The sequence below is a fragment of the Cygnus atratus genome, chromosome 14, assembly GCF_013377495.2.
Source record: "Cygnus atratus isolate AKBS03 ecotype Queensland, Australia chromosome 14, CAtr_DNAZoo_HiC_assembly, whole genome shotgun sequence".
Taxonomy (NCBI): Eukaryota; Metazoa; Chordata; class Aves; order Anseriformes; family Anatidae; genus Cygnus; species Cygnus atratus.
The window spans coordinates 2,286,063-2,311,589 of record NC_066375.1 but is presented as its reverse complement, the minus strand read 5'-3'; the positions used below and the strand labels follow the sequence as shown (position 1 = coordinate 2,311,589).

The 25,527-nt window shown below is 37.8% G+C and overlaps 1 protein-coding gene across 4 annotated transcripts in view; it reads right to left on the bottom strand.

Moving 5' to 3' along the window:
* RAPGEF6 (Rap guanine nucleotide exchange factor 6) overlaps positions 1 to 25,527 on the bottom strand; it is a 125,185-nt gene that overhangs the window by 20,731 nt on the left and 78,927 nt on the right. Inside the window, exons 8-24 of one of the 4 annotated variants that reach the window (XM_035560757.2) lie at positions 22,337 to 22,520; positions 21,362 to 21,498; positions 20,206 to 20,364; positions 19,496 to 19,648; positions 18,811 to 18,975; positions 17,366 to 17,473; positions 16,805 to 17,008; positions 15,953 to 16,061; positions 13,788 to 14,031; positions 13,324 to 13,481; positions 12,261 to 12,275; positions 9,988 to 10,228; positions 8,443 to 8,826; positions 6,207 to 6,418; positions 5,191 to 5,314; positions 3,147 to 3,170; positions 315 to 535 (exon numbers count right to left, since the gene is read on the bottom strand). In XM_035560757.2, the coding sequence (XP_035416650.1) occupies positions 315 to 535; positions 3,147 to 3,170; positions 5,191 to 5,314; positions 6,207 to 6,418; positions 8,443 to 8,826; positions 9,988 to 10,228; positions 12,261 to 12,275; positions 13,324 to 13,481; positions 13,788 to 14,031; positions 15,953 to 16,061; positions 16,805 to 17,008; positions 17,366 to 17,473; positions 18,811 to 18,975; positions 19,496 to 19,648; positions 20,206 to 20,364; positions 21,362 to 21,498; positions 22,337 to 22,520 (2,842 nt within the window). The remainder of the gene's footprint in view (positions 1 to 314; positions 536 to 3,146; positions 3,171 to 5,190; positions 5,315 to 6,206; positions 6,419 to 8,442; positions 8,827 to 9,987; positions 10,229 to 12,260; positions 12,276 to 13,323; positions 13,482 to 13,787; positions 14,032 to 15,952; positions 16,062 to 16,804; positions 17,009 to 17,365; positions 17,474 to 18,810; positions 18,976 to 19,495; positions 19,649 to 20,205; positions 20,365 to 21,361; positions 21,499 to 22,336; positions 22,521 to 25,527) is intronic. The other 3 variants (XM_035560760.2, XM_035560758.2, XM_035560761.2) reach the window with 3 other exon arrangements.

Genomic DNA, 25,527 nt, shown 5'->3' with positions numbered 1-25,527 from the left:
GACAGCAGGGCAAGAATATAGCTAATGTACTATTGAATTCCCTTCCAGACTGCTAAAAAGACATGGAGTTTAAGAACTAAAGGTCAAAATTAAAAAAATATCATTGAAGTTTTCTGAGCTCAACCAAGACCAGAATATAAATGCTGGCTTGCTGAAACCATATTAGTTAAGATATGAATTGACAAACAAGCTATTTCCTAGAGCAATTTTTCTTGAAGGGAGAAGAGAAAGATCTTAAATGAGTGTTTCTAGGGAAGGAACAACATTTTCACCAATTTGGTGGTAATGCCGCCCTTACACATCACTATACTTACGAGTGCTATACGCGGGCTCACACTGCAGTGACAGAATCTGGATCTTTTCTTCATCTGTCTCCACGTTCAGGTTGGACAAGTACTGCTTCACCTTCCTCGCCATCTGGGCATCCTCGTACAGCTTCTTGGCGTTGAGCAGCGAGCTGCGCCGGGCTCGCTTCTTGTGAGCGCCTCCCTGCACATCCAGCATGTTCGAGTTCGTGCTGCCCTGGCTCAGAGACCTAGAAAAGAAAAGAGCAAAGCGGTCAATTTTCGGCTCTCGACAGCAACGAGGAGCTTAAGTAGCACACCCCAAAGCAGATTAATAATCTTCAGTTAGGGCTAGTGCATGCTGATGCAAATGAGTTAAAAAGATGAACAGCATTAAAACAACAGTTGTCTTAAAATGTTCTGGTAAAACTGATAGCAGCAACTGGAGCCTAGGAAAGGACTGCACATGAAAGTGTGGAACTAGCAAGGACGAGGCGCAACACTGTGTAAAGTACCCATTTTGCTCTGCTAATGAATCACAGGCTTGTTCTGCAAAACCCACGCTATTTCTGCAGACGGTAATAGTGGATAAACTTGATAACTTTGTTGGTTTAAGGAAGCTGGTACCCACTGTATGCTTCAGGCTTACGTCAGAAACTTCTTACAATCCAGCTGACTACACAAGTGAGTGACTACTGTAATCCTCTTAGAAAACTGAGCTTCTGACTATGCTTAAGTAAGGAAAAACTGTGTTAAATATGCAAAGTACATTTTGTTGCGCACTTAATTTCTTTCTCCAATTAAGTAAAAACCCCACAGAAGAGCAGCTCATTAAAAATCGTATCCCAACAGAGGTCAGGAAGGCAGTGATGACACACATATACTCAGACATGTATAGACTCACAATTATGAAAGACAAAGCTCCTGAATACACCTAATTCTGAGCTGCCAATTCTATCAGCAACTGAAGCAAAACTAAATCAGTCAACTAAATCATTAATGCACATCAATCACTATTCATGGCTGTCACTCCTGTTTACACTGAATCAGTGACCAAACAATTGACCTTGATATAGTTAAATATACACATCAACTCTGCTTCAACTTTAAAAGTCATATGGCCACCTCTGTCCTAACCAATTTTATTTTATTTTATTTTAATAAATGGAGATCACAGAATTAACTTTATTTTCAAGGGCTAAATTCTTAGTAAGGTTACTTATCAAAATCTTGGGTGCATTTACAGAACCATAAGTGGCAGACTAAACAAACTCCAGCAGAGAAGAACTGTAATAGCTAAGAGTTAGAATTAAACATATTGTTTGAATAAGCCTGAAGTATCAAACACACTAAGTTTAAAAACAAAGAAATGGTGGACGACACCTGCCTGCAATACTTTGAGACATTCAATAAATTAAACTAAGAGAAAATATAAGCTTAAAAACAGAGTGGAAATGTATAGCTTAATTAAATAAAAAGCTACGACTATTGCAGGCAAAGAGCAAGAGATGTCACGATGGACTGTTGACACCCATTCGAACCAAGGAGTCACTGATCTCCCCTACAGGTAACTATTATCTGTTCTATAGGAAGATAAATTATCTTTCTGTTAACGATATATGTATTTTTTTATTTCATAAGTACACCATTTCTTTTAAATCTAGACTTGACTTTTTGAATCATTTTAATTCCATTTTCCTTAAAAATAATTTCTTATCACTGATTTGTGCTCACAGCAATCCCAAAGGCTAGAGATCACCAACCAAACTACTGGGAGGAAAGGCAGTGACAGCAGGACGGGGTGCTTAGAGGGGTCCAGGCACTCTCTTTGAGAGCGGCACTGGGTGCAGGTGATCGCTGACCACCGACCACTGCTAGCCCAGCTCCCCCTTGGGGGCATCTACAGGATGCTGAGCTCACTTCAGGGACTGGCATCCCAGCCTGCTCTCCCCTGTCCGCCTAGCACAGACACTGCTGCTGTCACCCTCACTGCTGGCAGGGTAAGTCTGAGCCTGGGTGCCCGCTGCTGCTGAACGGCTCTGCCACGCTAAGCTTCCTCTGAGGCTTGCAAGGCAACTGCAGCAAGAGCAAACCGCCGGGAGCATTCCTGCATCCGTCCTCCCTGCAAAATGCTGGCACGCTAAAGCAGAGCTGGCTTTAAACCAGATGCCCATAATAAGTAAAGTAGCAGAGTTTCAAAGTGCAGAGGCACATAGGCTGAGGAACACAGATAACAGGTCGTGTGCAAAAACACACATAAGAACACACAAAATATTGCTACCGTGTCATCTTAAAATCACTTGTTATGTGGAAGTGTCAGCTACTTCACTAGGCAATCTTTTTACTCCCATTTGTAGTCATTTCAAGAGTCAATCCTCACACATATAAAACTTCAGTGAGGATTCTGGTGTATGAAATGTGAAATACATTTTAATATATACTAAAAACAAATAATTTGAAGCTTAAATTCAAACTTCAGAAGGGGAATTTATATATTATTATCACAATTCATCTTTACAGTTTAAAGTGCGTAATGGCTTAAAACTTTGTTACATGTAAAGACCACGTTATTTATTTCCAAAAATAGTTCACCTTCCAGTATAACTGCACAGCAGCTTTTTTCTTTATGCAGTAAGCCAAAACGCAAAAAACTTATCCAACACACAGAAGCAACTCAGAATCTTTATAGCTGCAGTATAAAATTGACTGTAAATCCCTTATTCCTGTTTTCCAAAATATATGTATTGCAGGGTTAATAAAATGCATGCTGTATTTCAGGTGCATGCACTAACGAGGAGGATGCAGTATGTTAAGAGTTGCATAATCTTTATTTATCTTAGTTGCATTCATCTCTACACTTACCCCAAACTTCTCCACCTCTTCTTCCTGTAAGCAAGAGCCATATACATTGAAGCATGTATTTGAACAGAAAAGCACAGGAAAAAAATAAAACAGTTGAGAGTCAGGAAGAAAGATGTAGACAGGAAAGAACAGAAAAGAAAAGATCTCTATACAGCAAATTCTTCTCACACAACAACACAATGTTTTTATGGAATGCAAGGACAGGACTCGTTCAAACACTTCAACATGGAAGAACATCTATCAGTTTTTTGTTTATTTTTAAGTTTAAGCTCCGAATTTAAAAACCAAACTCACGTTAAATATTCTTGTTAAGTATGTCCCGTAAGTCAAACTCAATTTTGATGGAGCAAGCAAAGGCTTTTTAACTTATTCATATTGTAGAAAATGCAATTGCATTAACTTATTATATGCATTAGGACCACAGTAAATGTATGAGAAATCATCAGCATTCGAGTTTATGATGTTATTTTCTCTTGATTGCTTGCTGGAAAACAAGCTGTTTGCCAAATACCCGCTGAAAAACTAGATGCTCTATATTAATTGGTAATGAACTTGTTAGCAAGTCTCATGTTACCACTAACAAACATCTTTTCTTGTTCATTTTTAATCTTCTTCAAAAACATTTGTTGGTGCTTCATAACACAAACTGATAGATCAAACACCAGAGGCAATGAAAATGAATATAAATGATGAAAACATGGAATTATTTTCGTTTAATCTTTGGCACTATCGCTAGTATTAGATGCCTATGCATTTTATGTCAGTATATACATTTTAAATTATGGTCATTAAAATGTCTTCTGTAATTCTGAAAAAGATACTAAAGGGTAACTATTTATCTACTACTAAACTCAGCTAATGATTAGATTTCATTAGGTCTCAGAAGGTGGAAAGAGAATCAGGGAAGTCTATTTATAGATCAATTTCATCTGCAAACATCACGTTTTCTAAAAAGCAATCGTAATTTACTGATAAGGAACTTTATAATTTTATGTTAAAAGGGAAGTTTGGGTAGTTCAAATACAAGAGCATGAAGGTGACCCTCTGCTTTGAAGGGAATCCATCTCTAAACAGTGTTAACAAGGGATCTGTTATTTTTGTCTCATACTTCTATCTGACCAATCTTAATCAAAATTCTTATGTCTGCCGATAGCCAGCCCTGAAAACAAAAACCAAGCAGGATTCATTATCATCTGGGAATCCTGACCATTATAAGACCGCAGGGAAACTGCCTCTGTCTCCAGTGCAGACACGCTAAGAGGCTAACAGGCAACTCGAAAGGTTATCCTGCTGTTTTTCCACGCAGAAGCTGCAGCGATTCATGGTCCCCAGCTCCCCATTTGGGCTGCACACTGAGGCCACAGAGGTGGCATCGGGATCCTACACAGACACAATGGGGCCGCTGGTGCTTTTACTTCAGCCAGGAGGAAGCAAAACAGATCCAGGAAATTACTTAGTTCCACTAAATATAATCTAGAGCTAATCAACATCAGATTAGAAGTCGTGGTGCTTTTACTCTGCAGTTTGTTAACACAGAGCCTGATGATATCACGAATAAGGAAAAAAAGGAAAAATTAAGACAAGAAAACACTCTCCACCTGCTTACAGCCTCAAGATACAAAACGTTATGTAGGTGGAGCAAGCTGTGCTTCAAATAATTAAGTTACTTTTTTTTTTTTAGAAATACTTTATCATTGAAGTTTTTTTTTTTTTTTTTAAAGCAACACTTCAGATTTAGATATGGGTGATTTCTGTTTTGTTTATATATGATTTTCATCTGATACTACACCTCTCCCAAAATTCTACTGATTAATATTTTATTGAGCCTTTTCTCCTTTGCTTTATGAAGGCAAATTGTTTTAGTAGTCATTAAAAGTAACTCCTCGGAGCATCTATCAGCTATAACTTGATAGATTTTGGTTCTGATGGTCAGTGTCAATGGTATGTTACACAATGAAATACTAACAGAACAATGCACACGCAAACCCAGATCCCTACCCACTCTGAGACACCTTCAGTCCTACTAGCTTTCTAAATTGCACACCTTTGTCTGAACATTACGGCCGGATCCATGTTTGCTGAGGTCATTCTGACAACTTGGCGGATTTCTTTGGCAATCATCCTGAGTTTCTCGAAATTTACCAGGCCATCCACTTTAGAATCATTTCCTGCGTAATTAAACACACACAAAGAGTAAGAACACTTTTTTCTTTTTTTTTTTTTTTTTTTTTTTTTTTTTTTTTATGGGCAATGTGTTTCTGGTCCCCCACATCAGCCTTCCTCCCTCCCTGCCAACAAGACTGCTTTAGTCAAAAGAGCAGGAAAACAAGAAACTTTGGCAAAACACAAATGACAGTTAGGCCCACTCACACTATCCAGCATTGTTTTTGCTAATCTATTTCTGAAATAACACGTATTAGTGGGAGGAAAGAGGACCACATGACCTATGCCCAAATTCATTGACTGAGATGTTAAAATCATATAAATAAAACTGACATCAACAGCATTCACTTTATGCAATTAGTTAAAATAGTTCTGAAAGATCAAAACCAAGAATATGGTATAGTTGGGAATGCTTCACCTTAACCGATTGTGAACAGAACTCTCTGTAAGGAGCAAAAAACGAAATGTTTAAACAAAACCCCTTGAAAATGCTGAAAGCAAGAGTAGGAGGTGTTATATCATCGTAGCTGTCTGAAAGCCACAACATCGAATGAAAATCTAGAAACACTGCAGCAACAAGTTTTTGTTAGAGAAATACATTTCTTTGGTAGTGTGATTACTAGTCAGCACACTCACCAACTCCTTCATCTTAAACTTTATCATAGCGATTTAGCACTGCTTTCAAAATTTTAAAAACACAAAATTTTAATTTTTGCCTGGGATCAGTCTCTTCTATTATGCACGCAATTATATTTCATTTTACTCCTAAAAGGGATGCATCAAAAGCACCGCACCAACAGCACCTTTCTTTTAGGCATTTGTTGAATCAGGGAGCAGTGAAGAAAGGGCTAAATGCATTCAATACCTGGTTTATTATTTCTCCATGTTTGACATTACCTTCATGTAGAAATGTGATATCCTTCTTGACAACAGGGAAGAGTGGAATAATTGGAGGCTGCATGCTCTGACTGCTAAGGATGTTGCGGTATTTTGCCATGTTTCGAGATGGATCAAAAAGATCTTGAAGGTCTCTGAGGTGCTTTTCGTACTTGCTCGGTAACTTTTCCCAAGTACCTCTGAGACGAGCTACCGGAGCTAGATTTAACCCGCTGCAAGGCAGACACATTTCATTATTAGCTGGTAGTGGAATCATTCATTCCCTTTGGTAAGGAAGTGAAGGGTTGTGGGGGCTTTTTTAGAGATTAAAAACAGTTTTCACAAGGTTAACTGAAAGCTGGGTGGATGCCAGGTTGCAAGTTCATCACAAAAACACTGCTGCTCACTCTTGTGAGCAAGCAAAAAAGAGAACTGTAAAAAGTGTGACTGTTCCTTATTCACAAAGTACGACTTTCAAGTCAGCTTGCCAAAACAATCCCTCTATAACACAGCACCAATGCCCAGTTAATTTAAGAACCACTTCTCTCCTGTAAAAAACATATACCTCAAAATAAGGACAAAAAGGGTGAAAAATTAATGAGGTGAATACATGGCTGCTGTAGCAAGTGGAAACAGGGCACAGCTTATCCCAAGCAGAAGCTGAAAGATTTAAGAGGAAAATGTTTGGAGCATTTATAAATAAGCACTGATTGAAGGCATTATAACAAAGTGTAGCGTATCTGCTACTTTTAGTTCTCATTAAGTAATAACATCCACAATTCGCTTGCTCCAATAAAAAAAAGCTATATCCACCCCCACCATAATTTGTTACCAACTCTGCCCAAGAAATTTGGTAACGCTTGCAAAGTCCCTGTAGCTGCAGCACTGGAAAGTGACAGTCTCCAGCATTCATTATCAAACCTAGAATCATACAAATATTGAATTTACTGTTTTAAGATTCTTTTTTCTCATTTTGAAAGCTTCAAAAATTTATTTTGTAATTGTTTTTTTCCATAGAGTTCTCCCCGTGCTATTGTAAAGTCACAAAGCCTTCTCTCACATGAAAAATCTACCATACGCCCCCCACAGCTCCTCTTACTTATTAAGAAGGTATCTTCTTATTTCACAAAACACATGGCATCGCATTAACATGAAATGCCAGGCAGGAAAGACAATCCCTGTGGCAAACGCTAACAGAAACATATTCCTCTGGAAATATGGGCAAAACAAAAACCTAATCCATTTGCTGTTTTTTGACCAAAGACCACTTCAGTCACAGCATCACGAGGCTGAACTCAGGAGTAAGAACAGCCATTTCTCCACATAGAATAAACCACGACAGCTTAGGAAGCAGGGAACAGAAATTGCACTCAGTATCCACGTTTGCATTCACCAGGTAATGAGTAGCCACAGCCCTCGTGGTTGCTTGTACAGTACCTTTTAAGGGAATTTATTAATTCTTTACTGTATAACTAAACTAGCATCATTCATTACACTGGCTAGACATGGAAGAAGATATTATAAAATGGTATTTGCAAAGATAGTACTGGTGCTGGGATACAGCATGAATCCAGATCTCTGTCTGATGAATCACAGTGCTTTTCTTTTTTTTTTTTTTTTAAATACAATCTGGCTATCACATAATCGCAAATAAAGGAAATGTTGGACTCATGCTGTTAAAGTCAAAGCAGCAGCATCTAGCATAAATCAGAAGAGAAAGTCTAAGCGTGCAAATGAAGAGAAAAAATAGAGAAGCGAGCAGATGACTGGAAAGAATGAGAAGGAAAATTAAACTAAAACAAGACTGATTTGAGGAAGTCCTTACAATGAAAGGAAGAAATAAAATAAATCTCATCATTGCAGATATGACTCAGTGCACACTGAAAAGTAACAGTGAGAGAAAAAAGGGAAATTGGGTGCCAGAATCATAGAAAATGGCAGCAACTTTCAAGCAGGTCCCTGAAGTTCCTCAAACAGCACTTTTGTCCAAATCTTCTCTTTCCCTGCTACGTGATAGTTAAGGAAGAGACAGTCATGTGAGCCACCGCAATGAGCCTGACCTTCAGAGGTTGAGGAAGGAGAAGAATGCAGTGACAATACATCTTTTTGTCCAAGCATTTTGAAAAGCTTGGCAATTCTCTCAAAACTACCCAGCACCATCGGTAATATGTTCAAGATACACTTTTTTTTTCAGTTTAGATCAACAAAATTGCTTTTAACACCAGAAATCAGATCTGGCAAATGGGAAGTACTTTACCTTATAACCGCAAACATGGAATTGAAGTTCTTGCATTCTCGACAGTGGAGGGCGATTTTAATGAAATGCTTAATAATCTTCATTCGTTTGAGTTGGTTGGGCTCTGCGAGAATTTCCATGGCAACCCAGAATGTCTCTTGATTTATGACATCCTCAAACTGCTTCAGGTGAGCATTTCCTGTTTTGGAGTCCAGCTTATACAGGTCATCGATGTATTCCGTAGGCTCGATGTTACGAAATAATTCAAAGTCTCTCATGGAAAGCTGAGTGGCGACCTCGATGGTGCTGAGCTGGAGGAGGGAAATTTGACTCTCTCTCAATAGCTCTTGGGCATCCTCATCTGAGCATAAGGTCTCGGTCTCCATATTGTTTTTTAGATAATACCTATGAACAAATGAGTTGCAACAAAATGTTAGAGAGACTCTTCAGAGGGTTTGTGAGCACAACGACATTGAACTATAGCAATCAGCCTGGATATTACTGACACCACAGAGGTGTTCACGTGAGAGCATTTCCACCTCGCTGACGTTCGAGAATAAGAGGCAAAGACAGAGGCAGAAAGGGACAGCACAACCTTTGTATTTCAGCTTTTATAAAATACTACCATTTCTGAAGTAAAAACCTCATTCTCCAGCACTTCGAAAGCTGTTTTAGTCTACTTCCTTGCTAATGTTTTCTATGCCATACTCAGTAACACGCTGCAGTTTTCACCTTCAGAAAAAGGTCAGTTACTTTTCCATTTGTAAATTTAGCAGTAAAATAACATTTTAAATGCATGTTAGTCTTGAGAAATCTCTCATTAATGTATTTCTCCATTTCTTACACAAATTCAGTGTGGTTTCTCACATAAATTTGTATGACATATTAATATTTACATGAAGCTCACAGTATTCAGGAAATGAAAATGTCGCTGGAAAATTCATTTGCATGGTCCAAAGCAGTTCACTTTCAGACACACAGAAGTTTATTCCTCATAAATCTCTGTTGCCTAGCAAAGACAACTAAAGATTTTTTTTTTTTTTTTTTTTTTTACTGTAGTAAACCTTTTTCTGGTATGGATCAGGACATCAGATAAAGCTGAAGCACTTTACATTTCTGAAAACTTTCATAACAGTTTACATAAAAATGGAAGAATTTATCTCAGGTTATTATCAGTTCATTGCAACATGACATCATTGAGAAATTAATTGTATGCTTTAATCCTGAAGTACACATGGAAAGAGTCAGAAGAAATACAAGTTTTCTTTTTAAGTGTAAGCCACTATATTTGTTATCCTAACCTGTTGACCTCAGTTGTCATCAAGAGAGCTTGCTGTAAAGTCAGGGAGGGGTTTTTGCATATGGAGAAGGAACGTGAAACAGGAATGAAAGAGGTGAAGGGAGAGTAAGTTACTGACATTTACTTGTCTGTTCTTAATAGACACCTATTTTCATTAAAACGCTGTTCATTAAAACATCATTCCCCAATGTTTCTTTTGGATGTTTCAATTCTAAAAGGCAAAGTCAAATAAATCCAAACTGAAATCAAAACAAGGGTGCCTTTACCGTCCATTGAGTTGAATCCTGTCAGCTAATTTTGAGAATTGATCTGGAAGTCTCCGCTGTTTGATGACTCCCTCAGGGCTGACGGACACTTCGCAGAGGGAATAAGTCTCCGGGGCTCCCGTCAAGTTGAATTCGTGCACTGCGTGACTCACAACCTCCTTCGCTGTAGTGTCTTTGCTGATGATAATGTAACAGCTCTGCTGATCTGCTTTGAAAACTCTTATTACTTGGTCTGGAATGTCTAAAATAACAGAAAAGCACCTTTAACATATGAACCACTGTTCCCGTGAAAAGACAAAAGGTCATTTTCTCTATCGCTTGATAAATATTCATTTAAATAAACACTCTTTTCAACAAAATTTGAATGGAAAAAGAGGACTTCTCCTCTCTGCAATTCCACAAGTGAACTTACATATTAGCTTATTACCACAAAGCACAAGACATCCACATGTCATATTACTGTCCTGTACACTGTCCTTCCCAGCATGTCAAAAGATTTGGAAGCACTGTTCCTTTTTGGCTCTTTTGTCTTTGTGTGATCCAGGACTGACACAAGTGCCCCGAGTGCTCCTCCTGTGATTGGGAAGCTGTTGAGCACAGACGTGTGCTGTGGGCAAAGGAACGTGGAGGAGAAGGGAGATTTGGTTGCTTTTGCATCTAGCTGTAAACTTGCTCTCTCAACCTGAAGACGCTAAACTAAGCTGCTGCCAGCAGTTAATTCTTTTGCTAGAGCACTTATTTATAACACATTTTATGAATTATAAATGCTTCAGAGAACAGCTTTATCTGGGGCATCCTACATCAGGAAACAAATATCTAAAGAAACACACATTTAGTTTACAACTTGATGCTTGGAAATAGTTATCTCCATTAGAGTTATTACAGAAGATTTGATTCTTAAAATCCAGCTGACCAGGGGAGAACAAGTTGTCAAAAGTCAGGGTGCACGCTAAGTAAAAGCTCATGGGAACGCCATTTTTTCCCTCCATAAAATCTGACAACTAGACATTCATGGGTTTTCTGCAGAACTGAAAAGGAGGAAGGCTCTCACCAAGCCCTCAGCCACATCCTCCAAGCTTGCAGCTATCCAAAAATCTATGTCTGATGTGAACGTGTCATTAAGTCCCGTATCAGAGATGCCCAGGGCTATTGTAGAGGTCTTGGCTGTAATAACCTTCTCCCTGTTATTTGACCAGCCTTTAATAACCTCAGTGGTAAGTGCCATGCCCACAGACTGTGGCTAGCCAGGCAGGGTACCAGATGCCTTGGGGAAGGCGGTGGGAAGGCAGACCCTGCCCGAGGGGACCAGCATCCTGGGGCACACTGTCCTGTGCTGGTGTCAAGCTTTACACTGAAAAAAAAAATCTGACTGAAAACTAATTCTACTGTTTCGTTATTGTGACTACCACATATGGTCATACCAGAATAGTCACATTAATGGTTTGGGGTTAGCTGACGTGAATGGGGGCAATAAAAGGGGAAAATAAGCGTTACACGCTCATTTCAGAGTGAAAGTGGTGAGTGATACACTGAATAATTTGGGAAATGCCGACACTCGTAAAAACCATCAAAAATTAACAGAGAGCCAAAGCATGTATATCATGGTATTAACATACCTAAAAATCAGAACACACTCAAGTTTAATGCCAAAACTGCAACATAATATGCAATTGGGAAAAAGAAAAAAAAGAAATCACCATGCAACCAAATCATAGAGTATCTTATAAGTACCAGTTTATAGAAACTCGTATGACAATCACGTGACAATCACAATCTTTAGGGTCTTTTCTTTTAAGCAGGTAAATATTAGTACAACTTTCTTTTCTACACATGATTCAAGTCATGGCTACAATACAAAACACATTTCCAGTTTGCATGCAGAAAGTTTTAGTTATACAGAGTCCAACAAAACAACAAACTAAACCTCAAGCTACATTATCATCCAAAACTTCAATTTCTATAAAAGGGATGTAAGCAATTTCATTCTTGTAAAGCAAGGTCCCAGCGAGGTAACCTGCCAAAGGTCATTCAGTGGTTCAGTGGCAGAAATGGGAATAAAATGCAGGTATTCACAGCCTCAGTCCAGCAGCCTGACATGAGACTACAGCGCCCGTAAGGTGAACCTACAGACTCCTTTTATTAAAGGGAAGGCTACAGGGCACATGACTACCTAATGTCCTGACAGTATAACTACATCAATGCAACATGTTAGGTCTAATAGGCAAGCCATGCAATATTAAGGTCTTCAGGATGCCATACATCAGGATACTTACAGTAAAACCCAACAGCTGCAGGCAGAAAAGAAGAAAAAAATTGTGTCAACACCAAATCGAGACTTAGATGTTTACAAAACTTATCAAGTATGTATTACATGGTCAGAAATAATTTGGTTTTCTCTGCTGTTCAAAAATGACTGTATACTTGTTCTAGGAAATTTGAAGTAAAGGTAAGGACCAGTTATCCACAGCTCATATTATGCAGTAACTTATATAGCATTAAATGAATATTCTTAGAGAACACATGAGTAGCTCACTCATGCAGACAGCAAGAAACTGGATTTGCAGGAAAAAAAGGAACTTATTTGCTATGGATATTTATGCATTTGATAGGATATATTTGTCCCTTTTAAAGGGGAAATCTGCAAGTTTACATAAACATAAGTCGTAGCCAGAAGGCACTTTACAAAATATATAATTATGCACAGAACTTACATCTGAAATAGGGAAACATGATTCTGACTTTACATGTTTACAGGCAGCTGCATATAACAAATACCTCCTGCAGCCACCCCATAAATTGTGTTCCTACAAGTACCAGCAATGGAAGCCCACACTACAAATCTCAAAACACTTGCCAGTTTTTCAGACATACAACTGAATGAACTTAATGTCTGTAAAACACTAAAAATTAATAATGCTGTGTTGGTACTGCAGTTGTTTTATTCTACCTGCCATACTGCTTGAAATAAATATTCAAAGAAGGTGGATGGAGAAGTCAAATCACCAGGATTGCTGATATTGGGCAAAGATAAAACCAGACAGGCGCAGAGGAGGACAACCTGCTTCCACCAGAGCTCTGGTAAATCAAAGATACTTATAGGTGGCAAAACGCATTTCTTTATAAGAAGAAGCTAGGCCTCACATTACAAAAAAGCAGGCAAGTGGGGTTTGGGCAGTTTGCATTTTCAGTGAATCACCAGTTTGGACCTGTTAGGATCACAAGATAAAGAGGTAACCGCACTAAGCATGTTTGAAGCTGGTAAAAAGATGCAACTCCACCCCGCAAACCAGCTGCCTTATAATTATCCTATAAATCAAGCTAACACTGCTGTTTTACCTGATGGATTAGAGAAATCCAGGATGCTAGTTGTAGGCTGCAACAGGTCGGGGCTACTGGAAGAGAGCGTGCCCGGAATAGGCATGATGGCCAGGCTGTGCCGGCACTGCCGAGTCCCAACAATGCTGTCATCCTGCGACTGGCTCACGCTACCGTCACTGCAAAACAGGTTTGTTTCGATTAGATGTGTGAAGATCCTTATATTCATCTCGGGATGAATGAATTTTTGAAAAAATAACGGCAGTCATGTTTTAATTACACGTCGTAGATGGGCTTTCGAAAAAGAGAGGAAAGCATATCTGATACTGTTCACTGGGAGACAAAAGATATTTTGGCCTTGTTCTGCAGTTATGGGTCAGATTTGCTGCATTTAAAATATAAGAAAAGCAGCGTAGACATGACTGAAGATACTAAGCAGCTTTATTAAGGAAAAATTACCATTTGACCAGAAGAGTTTGACACACCTGAACAGTTTTGGAGGCAAGATGCTGAATCGAGTCTTGTCTAAAATTTTCCTGATTCTGTTTCTCCCACCAGATACAGTGTTTGCTTTCATTTTTTTGTTTCCTTTTTCACGGGGAAACATCTGTTCCACATCTCCAGGCATATCTGGGATGGAATAACGGTTGTTTTTCTTTTCTGCAATTTTTGGAATATGTGGAATTCCATTCTTCTCTTGCCCTATCCTGCAGAGCAGCTCTTTAAACACTGTAAGAAGAGACACAAACATTGTGATTTACCTTTGCACACTTAAACTTTCACATTACATGATTCTTTCCTCAAACCACATACCCACAGAAAAAGTGAACCAAAGAGTCCAAAACCAAAAACGTAATGTATTGCCAAGCCAGGCTCTGTATTACATTTAGTTTTGATTCTAAGGGTGTGGCTCTCTTCCCGTTTAAGTTTTGCTCTGGAGTTCCTTGGCAGAAAGTGTAACCCTAAATGTTTAATCAATATCATGAACCACTCTGCATAGCAGGATTCTCCCAGCTACTTTTGAAATTAGCACATACCACAGCAAATTTAAGAGCTATTCTACCCTTCACTAAGATCAATAACAAGGAACCATTCCGTTCACATCAATCAGCTCTATATATTTATTGATTTTTTTTGTCTGCATCTTTTAGGTAACAGAATGCAGACGCTTCCTCAAGAACAACTTCAGGATGGACTGATGTTTCCTCCCCCCACACACCTTTTTGTTTTAAGTAATACATAAGGTGCATCAAATTTCCTATTGCATTTATCAAGCTAAGCCAGTCTATTACTGACATTCCTAGAAGATGTAATTCTATGGAAAAAAAATAGTCTTTGTTATTGTGCTTCTTCCCACAAATAAAAGATAAAAACAAACTGTTCAAATTGGTTTACTAACACATAATGTTTTGTTTGTTTTAAAATCTTTGTCAGAAATTTGTTATTTTCTGTTGAAATCATGGTACTGGGAAAACGCAGGGCTGTACAGAGCTGATTTCCAAGATGGTCCCTAGGAATAAGGCAAAAAACGGGTCTTTATCTATACTCGTAGTCAAATTGCATATTTCTATTACATAACACAATTTATGGCTATATGTCTTCACTATATAAATTCACATATAAGAATGGTGATTGCTCATTGTTAGCACCAGGCACTCAAAAGGACAGAATAATAAGTATTGCAGTTGAAAAAAAAGCTTCGAGACGTGAATTCATTAAAACATATCAGAGAAATCATCTGGAAGTTTTATCAGCTAGCAGGAGAAGAGGTTAAAATCCACTTGCACGTAACTATCACTGCCTTGGTTGCAGTAATGCTTTATTTTATGTTGTTTGATATTAGACTAGACCACTGATTACAGCAGTCTTATGCCTCTTTAGAATTATGATAATAAGCAACTGCTAAGATCTTAAAACTTTTTAACCTGCACAGAAATAACCAGAAAATCATAAAAAGAAAAGAAAATCCATACAGAACAAGGGCAGGTGACCACAGGAAGAAAATAAGAGAAGGAAACCATCATTAGCTCTCAGATAAAACAACTACAGAGGAAGAATCTGTCTTGTACATATTGTCTCGTTCTTTCTGTAGCTATGGTTATTCTGTTTCCTGAACAGGATTATGGAAAAAGAACAGATGGTTTGACTGAGATTTTAAAAGAGGTTTAATATGTTTATACTCACACTGACAATTAAAAGCTAACATTTATATACCACACCACTTTTTATATTCCCTCATCGATTTTAGATATAACGGCAATTTGTCCTACCGTTCTTACAACCATTATAAAAAGTTTTATGAAAATCCAGTTTTACATTTTTGCTGTTTCTTGGCAAAATATTTTGGCCCAGATCCCTTGGCTCTGCGTCAGCCATATCACATGAAGGGACACTAAAGCCACTTAAGCAGTCATTTGAGGATTTCTCAGGGCGCAGAGAGCTGGCTATGCTGGCCTTGCGCCACCCCATGTGCAAGTCTTTGGCACACGAAAACATATCCGAGCAAACGGAGGCACAATGAGGGGACTCCTGCACACTCTTTCACTTCTAGAGCAAGTTGGAAGAAAGCTGAAACCCTATTGCACTTCTGAAGCCAGAAGGACTGGAATTTTTAGTCACATACACAGGAAAACATGTAAGGTCTACTCACCAAAAATGTTTGTTTTTACAGTAATGGAGAGATGAGTATTGTTCCTCAAGATTTCCAGAGCTTTCACAAAGGTAATATTCTCAAAGTTCTGTCCATTTACTTCCATTATCTTTAAGAAGAAATACAAAATGAACTGTTACAACAGCTGTCTATAACGGAGTTACAACAGTTACAAATATAAATGTAATAACACAAGCACATTAAAAACTTTCCAGAAGTTATCATATCATATTTACAGTAGTTGTAGCATGAAAATATTCCTTGTAAAATCACGATTTGGATCACTTCAGTAAAGCTGCATCCTGTAAACAAGCCAAGACCTCCATCACTACCTGCCAACTACTGTAACCAAATTTATCTTCTGCAATAGGCACACCATTCCTGCAGTTAGGAACTGCAGCTCTAACAAAAGCAGCAGATCACCAGCTGCAGACCTGATGTTATAACCAAAGGGCAGACCTGCAGCTGCTGTGACCTGAGGCTCCACCAGCCTCAAACTGTGATGCTGCATGCTAGATGAGAAACCAGCCAACCAAACGATTTGATGGCTTCGACCTAACTACAACTCCTTTAAGAAAGTTTCCTGAAACAACCACAACTTGGTTTCTTTTTCCACTCTGTTTTTGAAATATTTCAAAAACTATTTAACAGAAACACATACTTAACAGACAAACCTAGAGCTGAACTGTGGTATCAAAATAGCGTGATGTATAGAGAGAGGGTTTTTTGTTGCCGGTGGGGTTGTTTGGTTGTTTTTTTTTTTTTCTTTTTTACTTTTTACAGTCATTTGAACCAGATTTTTTCTTTTTAAATCAAAAGGTGGATGTTTAAAATTAGCTTTGCTCTTTTTACCTGATCACCACGCTTAAGTCCAGCTTCTGCTGCTTTACTGCCCGTTTCCACGGTCTCTACGAAAATACCAAAACCCTTGTCACTTCCTCCAAGGAGGCTGAAAAAGAGAGGTGAGTCTCTAGAAGGCTTTTGCAAGGTAATTTGTCTCCATTTTGCCTTGGCAGCACAAGCAATATTCAGCAATCTGAGATGTCCTTTCATTTTCTGTAACATAGAAGACATAAAATGGAGCGTAATGTTTCTTTTATTAGAAGTGGAGAAACAGTTGTTTAAAAAAAATAAAGTGCCAGAAAAAGAAATTATGATCCTACGTATTCAAATCTTACTAAATAAACTTTGCATTACTGCAAAAGAGGACAAAGATGCATAAATGAGTGCCATATGTACTATCTTATAGGAGCTTTGTACCTAAATTTATATTTAAGAAAAAATACACACATGTTAAAAGCAACCCATTAACTGCTTTCATATAAACTAAAATGTGTTAATCCCTGGTAACACATCGGAAAATGAAAATGCATAACATCAGAAAGTGTGACAGTCACTCTTTTTTGCTCCTACCGTATTTTCCAAGTTCTTCTCGAATTCTTCCAGAAATCGAGTCATAGCAGGGTCACCTTCAAAGTCATTAAAATGGTTGTTCACCCACAGTAAGACCACTCTGGTAACCTGAAAAAAAATGATGCATAAAGGTATTTTTTTTTTTTTTTCTCCTATAGGGTTTAATCTATAAGCAAAGAAGAATACAAGGACATGACAGAATAATGTATGACAGATTAATGCATCCGTTAACAGGAGCAGAAACCATTTGCACTTGAAATCATTTCCTGATTTCCTTTAGTTGTGAAGTCAAATGAAGAACTAAGAAACAAATTTTTGTAGCTAGCTGATTACATCACCTAGTACTTACTGGTGCAAAAATCTATCTTCGGTTATCTCTTCTTTATGCCATTTATTAAATGTATCTTTTTAAAGCATCCTAATTACCTCCTCTCCTAGGAATTTTCTAGGATGTATGCTGTAATAGTAAAACAAACAAAAGACCTTTCTTCTGATTTTTTATTATTTTTTTTTTAAGTTAAATGTTTGGGTTGCTTTTTTATGTGCTACAGAGTTACTACCATTCATGATAAAGACAGTCTGGCAACTATTTTATCCATCCATTCTATTTTAAAAAAAAAGTTAATCTGTAGCAGCTTCTCTTCTAACAACAAGTGATTTCCTCCTTTATTTGCTAAGACAGTTTTTCTTTACTTTCCTTCTTTAAATTCCTGTTCTTAAAAAGCAGTACTTGCTAAAATGTGCTGCATGGAAAAAGGGGTGAAGCAGTAACCATAGGAAAGGATCCCAGCAAATTTTCTCCACCATAAAAAAAAAAAAAGTGCTGTTTTGATAGTTTGAGTTTCTTTCAGCTCAAATCTAGAACATACAAAACTGCTGGCTAAGAATTTTACTGCTGTGATTTTCAACAAATAGGCCATGAATACAAGTTCCAGGTTAGGTATATTTTTCATGCATGTACAGCTGCACAGAGTTGAACCTGGTTCTATTTACAGAAGCGTTTTTATCAGCTTCATCTGTCTTGAGCACAGTTTACTTCAAGTACACTTTGTAATAAGCTGCTCTAATAAAATGGGCTCAATACACTGAAAAGCTCTACAAAAGAAAATTATGGAAGACAAGCATAATGCTGCTGTAAGAACAAAAGTAGTAAGTTCAAGAGATCACGAACACAATTTCTGAATTGCTAGTGGAAAAGGACTTCAGAGAGACTGGCATTTACATCTTAAAATTAAATAGAAAATAGTATTTACCATTCTGCAGAAGAAAAGCAGTGACAAACCTAACTTTGGAGAGTGCAGGATTATTCCTTGATATTACTAAAAAAATACTTGGCTTTAAATTAGTTCATTTAAAAATAGCTGCAGTATAACGCTAGTGATACGAAAAGGAATCAATTTGGAGAAATTTTCATTACAAATACTAATCTCTAGTCTCAAACCAACCTTATCCCTGAGGCTGTCCACCGTGAACCACTCCAACAGTTTATTTCCAACTTCCAAGGGGCTTGTTAGAAATGTTCTGTACGTTAGAAGGAAGTCTTCAATGTAAGTTGGATCCACAATAGAATGTTCTTCTATTAAGTGCATGATGAGTCGCTCAGGTGTTGCCTTAAAAATTAAATGCAAATAAAGCTGATATCTCCCATCACTACCTCTCTCTAGAGAGTACCTCAGCATAAAACCATGTGAGCAGTACACGCCTTTTCCAATTTTCAGTTTTATAAAAATGAAGGAAAAAAAACCTAACATATTTAAATCAAGTCTTCAAGCTTCTCCCAGACCAAATGTTTTGCATAGCTAATAATGGGCCAGAACAATCAGTAACATCCCATAACTCTGTTTATAATAAAATTTCAGTTCTTCTTCCAAACTACAAAAAAATGGACCAATACATAAGGACGCACAAGGAGTGCTCCCAAAACAAAACTCAATATATCTGACGAACAGGTCTAGCTGTATTAAAAGGCAGATGGAAGTAGATTTGTAGAATAATATAAATTCCTTTGAATTAAATCTTTGACGTAAGACAGATAAAACTGATCGTGTGTACTAGTTTATTAATAAATACAATTTTGGTTTTAAAGGTTTAATAGATTAACATTAACAGAAAGCGTGGGAAGAAATTCACCTTGATAACTATGTGTCCTTTTCTGGTTCCACTGCGGTCCAGCTCCCTGTGCTCCTTTACCATAACAATTTCTCCTTCTTCCTCGACTTTGTGAGTGTTTTTTTCCACATGGTTCAGAATTCTCCAATAGTCTTGCTGGGCTATACACACAAACTGCCCCCAGGCAACACATGATTGTTAATAAATGTTTAAAACATGAATGTATCCCCCTGCCCTATGTCTGGGCTTGCTTTGATGGAAACACCATTGCACAGCATTTGTTACCAGCCCCAGTCTGTTCTGCTCAATTACATGAGAAAGTTGTAAATAGAAGACAATGGAACTGGTCACCATTTTACATTTCCAAAAGGTTATTCTCAATAGGTTGAACATATAGAGAACAAAATCTGCAAGAAGTGGAAATGTCTATTTTCTGCTTATCTGTTCTTACTGCACGTCAATCACATACATAGCATGACTAGGGTGGACTAAGATTACATTTCAGCACAAAGTAGAAGTTCCTGTTTCTCACATAATAGCAGTGTGAAATAAATCTCAGCTACTGAAAGAGGGTACAACTAATCTAACAGCAGCAGAGCTCGTGACCCATCAAACACCAACATCCTTTTTTCTGCTCCTGAATAAAGATCATGCCTTGAGATACAACTAGTCTGCTTTCTTTTGTTAGATGTTTAAAAATATGAGGTAGTTTTATAGAAATGTGATCGTACCTGACAATCATCTACTTTGGTTCTGACCACTCCATTCATATACTGTTTTTCCAGAGAGGGAGTAATCCCAAAGCTATTTCCCATACAGAGACTCTCACTCTTCCCATCAGGATAGCTGATTTCCACTGTGCCGTTTAAAATAACATACCAAGAATCGAGCTAGAGGGAGTAAAAAAGCAAATTAAAAAATGAAGCTCATTCAACAGCTTTCATAAGCTGTTCCAACACTCCTATCTCAGAAAGGCTTATTCTTGCAGTCTCCAGTTTGTTGCCACCACAGCTTTGCAACGTTTAATTCACTAGAAATGTGCACTGTAAGGCAAGCAATAAAGCTGAGTGAAACAAGAATGCTTTTCAGCATTCTTTATTCGTTTCAGTATTAATTCAGTAGGGAGCAATGCTGGTGAATAGACTGCTTTTTAATTAGCGTGCTAATTGCTACAGTATATTTATACTATTTAGTGAGCACGAACACTCTTCCCCCACATGCCCACTTGGTCACTAACAGAGACTAGAGTCCACACAGTCCTCGTGGAGTGATGAACTGCTACAGACATTCCAGGTTTCTTGAACAAAGGACAGGGAAAGACTTCAAGGTAACGATTCAGAGTACCTACATTGGGAGCCCGACCACTCCTTTGAACATCTGAATGTGGAGAGAAACTGCTTCTAATTTAGACATAAAGGTCATAATCTATTAGATCTGATTTGTTTAGATGTTAAGTTTATACATTGTTCAAGGATACATCTCCATGTTGGTATGTAAAAGAAACTATATTATAACAAAAGAGTTATTTTACCAACGGAAATGATGCATTCTTCTGTGCTACGGGTAAAACCCTTATAAACAAACTCTTTTAGATATTAGCACTTAAACTGATAACAATCCACAGCATGAACTATAGAACGCTGCTGGTTTTGTCCATCTCAACCATGCTGAAGTCCTCAACAGGGAAGTCCGTTAGATTCAGCCTGCATGTTACTAAGTGATGGACTAAGGTTTGAGGATTTTGGAGGTGAGTCATGGTAAGAGAAAGACTCCCTAGCCTTCAGGTGCGGGAGTGGTGCAGAGAGGGGGCTCCCAGCCCCCTCGCCCAGATGCCCTCGCTGATCTTCTACCTTCGGTGCTCAAATCATGCTGTGTGCAGTTACTTACTTCTTGTCCATCTTCAAGTATGATGGCTCCTGCTTGCTCTACTACTTCAAATATCATCACTGAGCAAAGTTCTCTTCTTACAGACATAGTCATGTTTGCAAAGGCCGGGAGTTGATGCATAAATTCCAATAATTGCTCTGTTAGACAAAGGAAACATTGGTATGAAGACTGCAAGGCCCTGGGGCTCCTTAGATACCTTACCCTCCCACCGGTATATTAAACCTCACTTTAATTCACGGAAGGAATTGCTCAGTGGTATTACAATCTCTTTTAGTGCCTGCAGCTGAACGAGCCCAGTATGCGTTTTGTTGGCTCGGCAGTCCTGATCGGGCACTGCTCGACTCTTAGGGCAGCAATCTAGCTAAGAGCACAAGCACTTCAACTACAAACATTTAGGAGAACAAAAATATCCTTACAGTACACTAATTATAAGCTTGTTAAGAGCATGAAATGCTTTTCCAGAGTTTAGAGAAATAATCAGAAGTATAGCATAACCCAAATTTTACCATTAAACTAACATCAATTTCTAGTTAGACGCTGCAATAAATTAATTTCAAATGTTTTGCACAATTAAGCTTATGTAACTTATCTTACTCCAGGACTAGTACGGTCTCTTTGACATTCAATGATTAACTCTATAGTTACAGGCAGTCAAAATTACATTGCTACCCTTATATCAGCTGGCACAATAACTGTAATACTTAACATCTTACGAGTCTCAAAGACTAGTTTTTTGTTTTCTTTTGTTTTTTAAATACTTAGCTTCTCAGAACAAATACTCTCTCGGATAGTAAGAGAAAGATCATTTCATTTACAGCATCACTAGAACAAAGCAGTCTCCGGAAAGCATCATCCATAATTATGAAGATATACATTTAACATCAACTCATTAAACTGTTTACATACATGCTTCTCTCACTGATGATATATGATATAGTTTTATATAAAGATCTTTTTTTTTTTTCCCCCCCTCACCAATATCATCATCAGTTTTATCTGCGGGCTCTTTCTCAAGGCACTCTCGTACAACATCTCGCCCCAGAAGTGGATCTGAAGTTCTGTCAATATCTTCATCTTCTTCTTCTTCTTCATCTTCAGAGTCTACAGGTGCTTCTGGAAGACCCGTTAAATCAACATCTCCCATCTCACTTTCTGTAGCCTAAAAAGAAGACATCCATCAGACAAAGAGTTCAATGTCTCCAGTTAAATAGCAACACCATGCTACAGGAATTATGATCGCAAGTTCTGAAAAAATTAGCATTTGCTCTCTTTACTTATGACGCTCCCAATGAACTACAGGCAATGTAAGACCATTGATACCAACAGTGTCACATGGAGGAAAAATAACCCAGGGTGAGTGGATAAAATTAAAGGGATTTGATTGATTATTCATTTCCATATTGTAACATGGACTTTCATCCTGGCATACAGTTCAGTATGTCAGGTGGAGAATATAAATATGAAAAAAAAAAAAAAAAAGGAAGTAAGGATTACTACTTCCATCTCTGCTGGCTGACTCTTACTTTATAGCATTTGGTCTTTCTTGTGAATTCATGAGAGCAAGTGTTTTTTCAAAATTCAGGAGTTAATATTGACCAAATAATCATATAATTCAGTAACAACGCTGGTTACCCAATGTCTGTAGACACATTTCTGCTGTCATCAATAGATGGCAATATAGACATCACGCTGAGCAGACACATGAAGCAACAGTATAGGATAAAGCAATACTGGCACCAAAAAGCAGCATCACACAAGAATCGTTTGCAGTATTTTTTCATGTAAAGTTTAAATGATGTAATGGAATGAAAATAGCCTTCCAAAACAGATGGAAGGCAAGGAAAAAAACAAAAAGTAGTTTCAAAATTTCAATTTCCACAGAATACTCCTTCAATCACTTCTGTTTAATTTAAGCCAGCATGAAATTCATTTTTCTGTTCAAATTCAAAAATTTGAACAAGATGTGTCACTTGGAAGTATAAGGCAATTATACACAGACTTGCAGAAATTGCTTTATTCATTATTATTATTAAGCAAACACATTTACACTGATGATAAACTAACGAACTAAATATTCTGCATGTTCACAAGACCTCCTAAAAAAGGGTTGGTTTTGAGAAGGCATGCTAGCATGGACAATGCTAAAATTTCCATCACAAGATCACCAAGAATGTTTTTATAACTTGCTTGTTGTCACTGTGGCAATTCAGATATTCTTTTGGCAATGAGAGCTACACCCTTACACTTTTTCTTATTTATTGTCATTATTGATGTAAACGTTGAATTTTTTTAGTGCTAAATGTAATCCCTCAAACTAACATACAAAATATCCATCTATTGAACAACAAAACCCTGGAAGAGGTCAATGAAGCAACACATAGTCCACAGCAAATATGACACTGACAGAATACTAACACAGCAGCATTTCTAGCAACAAGATCTTCGCACAAAATTGATCAATGGACACCTATTTTAAAACTTCTTATAAACAAATTCCCACTGGCATTAGTTGGACATATATCTTTTAAACACTAAGCTCTATAATTTCATTTTTTAAAGTGCCGTCAGTATTACCACGTATTCTGAACACGTATATTCAATTTTGGTATATTTGCAGAGGCACAGATTTGAGAAGATAAAAACCTAAGTATCTATGCCCATATACTTGACTGCCAGTCATTTTTGCAACCAGGGGCAGAGTCCCACTAGAACCTTCCCCCACAAAAAAGTCAGAGCATCGTTCATTAACACCAATTCCCTGACGTACCTACAACATTTCACTTCCAACCACTTCGAGCAAACGGCTGGAGAGAGAGCTATCAGCAAATGATCACACCACAAACCAGAGCTGTTGCAAGTCTGTGCTCCATTTGGCACAACCAAGGCCACTGCGAGCCCATTTTGATGGCTGAATATTAAAACGGAGATAAAACACTCTTTGCTCTTCTCAAGTTAGAACTATTTCATCAATAACTCAGTGACAGTTACTAATCCTGTCTCGTGCCTACCACTTGAAGCTCTAGACATGACATAAGTAGCTGGAGTGCTGAAGCACTGGTAACTGCTTGGGAAGACTGAGTGGCATCATCAAAACCAACGCTGTCTGATTAAATCCCAGCAGACAGCACTGCCTCCATCTTCCTACACACTCCATGCTGCTCTCCTAATGCAAGTCCCAGTACTTGGACAGATGGAACAGCACTGCCTTCTTTTCTAGGCAGAAAAATATTGAGTTTTAGATATATCATTAGATCTTTGAGTGTGTCCTCATTTCAATAATTATCCATCAAACCTACTAAAAAAGGATTACACGATTTAACTATTTCGTTCAGAGTAGGGTAACAATAAATAGGGTTAAATCTTTTTTATTATTATTTATTTATTTTACACTACATCACTTCACTGGCTTATGTAGCTCACATTAACAGCTTTGGAATTAAGCCGAAGTGCAAATTGTGCTTGGAGAGCCTTGGCAGCACATGATCAGTACAGCATTTTATTCAAGGACTTTTCTAGCATTTCTTCATCTAAACAGCCACAATTCATATTATTTTTTTCCAGGCAGAGTAAGAGAAAGTACAATAGTGATTCCCATTTTAATTATTGTAAACTAAGGTGAGAAAATTGAGGATATAGGTTCTACAGGAAACCAACACTTCAAAATTTGCATTGTATATCCTACATAGGACAAGAAACCAATCTTCTGTTTTCCTGATAGATAAGTTATAATTTGATCAAGCTACAAAATAGCAGGTCCTTAAACGTTGTTTTAAAGATGATATACAGATGGGCCATGGAACAGGGGCAGGCCAGGCAGCGCTGGAAGGAAGCGGAGAACTTTGCAGTGCCTGCAGCAGTAGCTGTGCTCCCCACGCATGATGCTCCCGCTGCTTCCATTATCAAATATCAGTATCATTCTTAACAGAAAACTTATGAACAACTAATTTATAAAGTGTAACCAGAAACTCCAAACTTCAAATTTTGCACAAATACAGATTTTCAGGACTGGGTCTCTAGGGCAAAAAAAAAAAAAAAAAAAAATCTATTGCCAAGTCAGCAGGAACAGACTCCAATGACGTGTTACGTACTGCAGTGGGGAGTTAATACTGGCTTGCTGTCAAAACACTTGTTTGCTCTTTTAAAAATCACACCGTTATTACTTTATA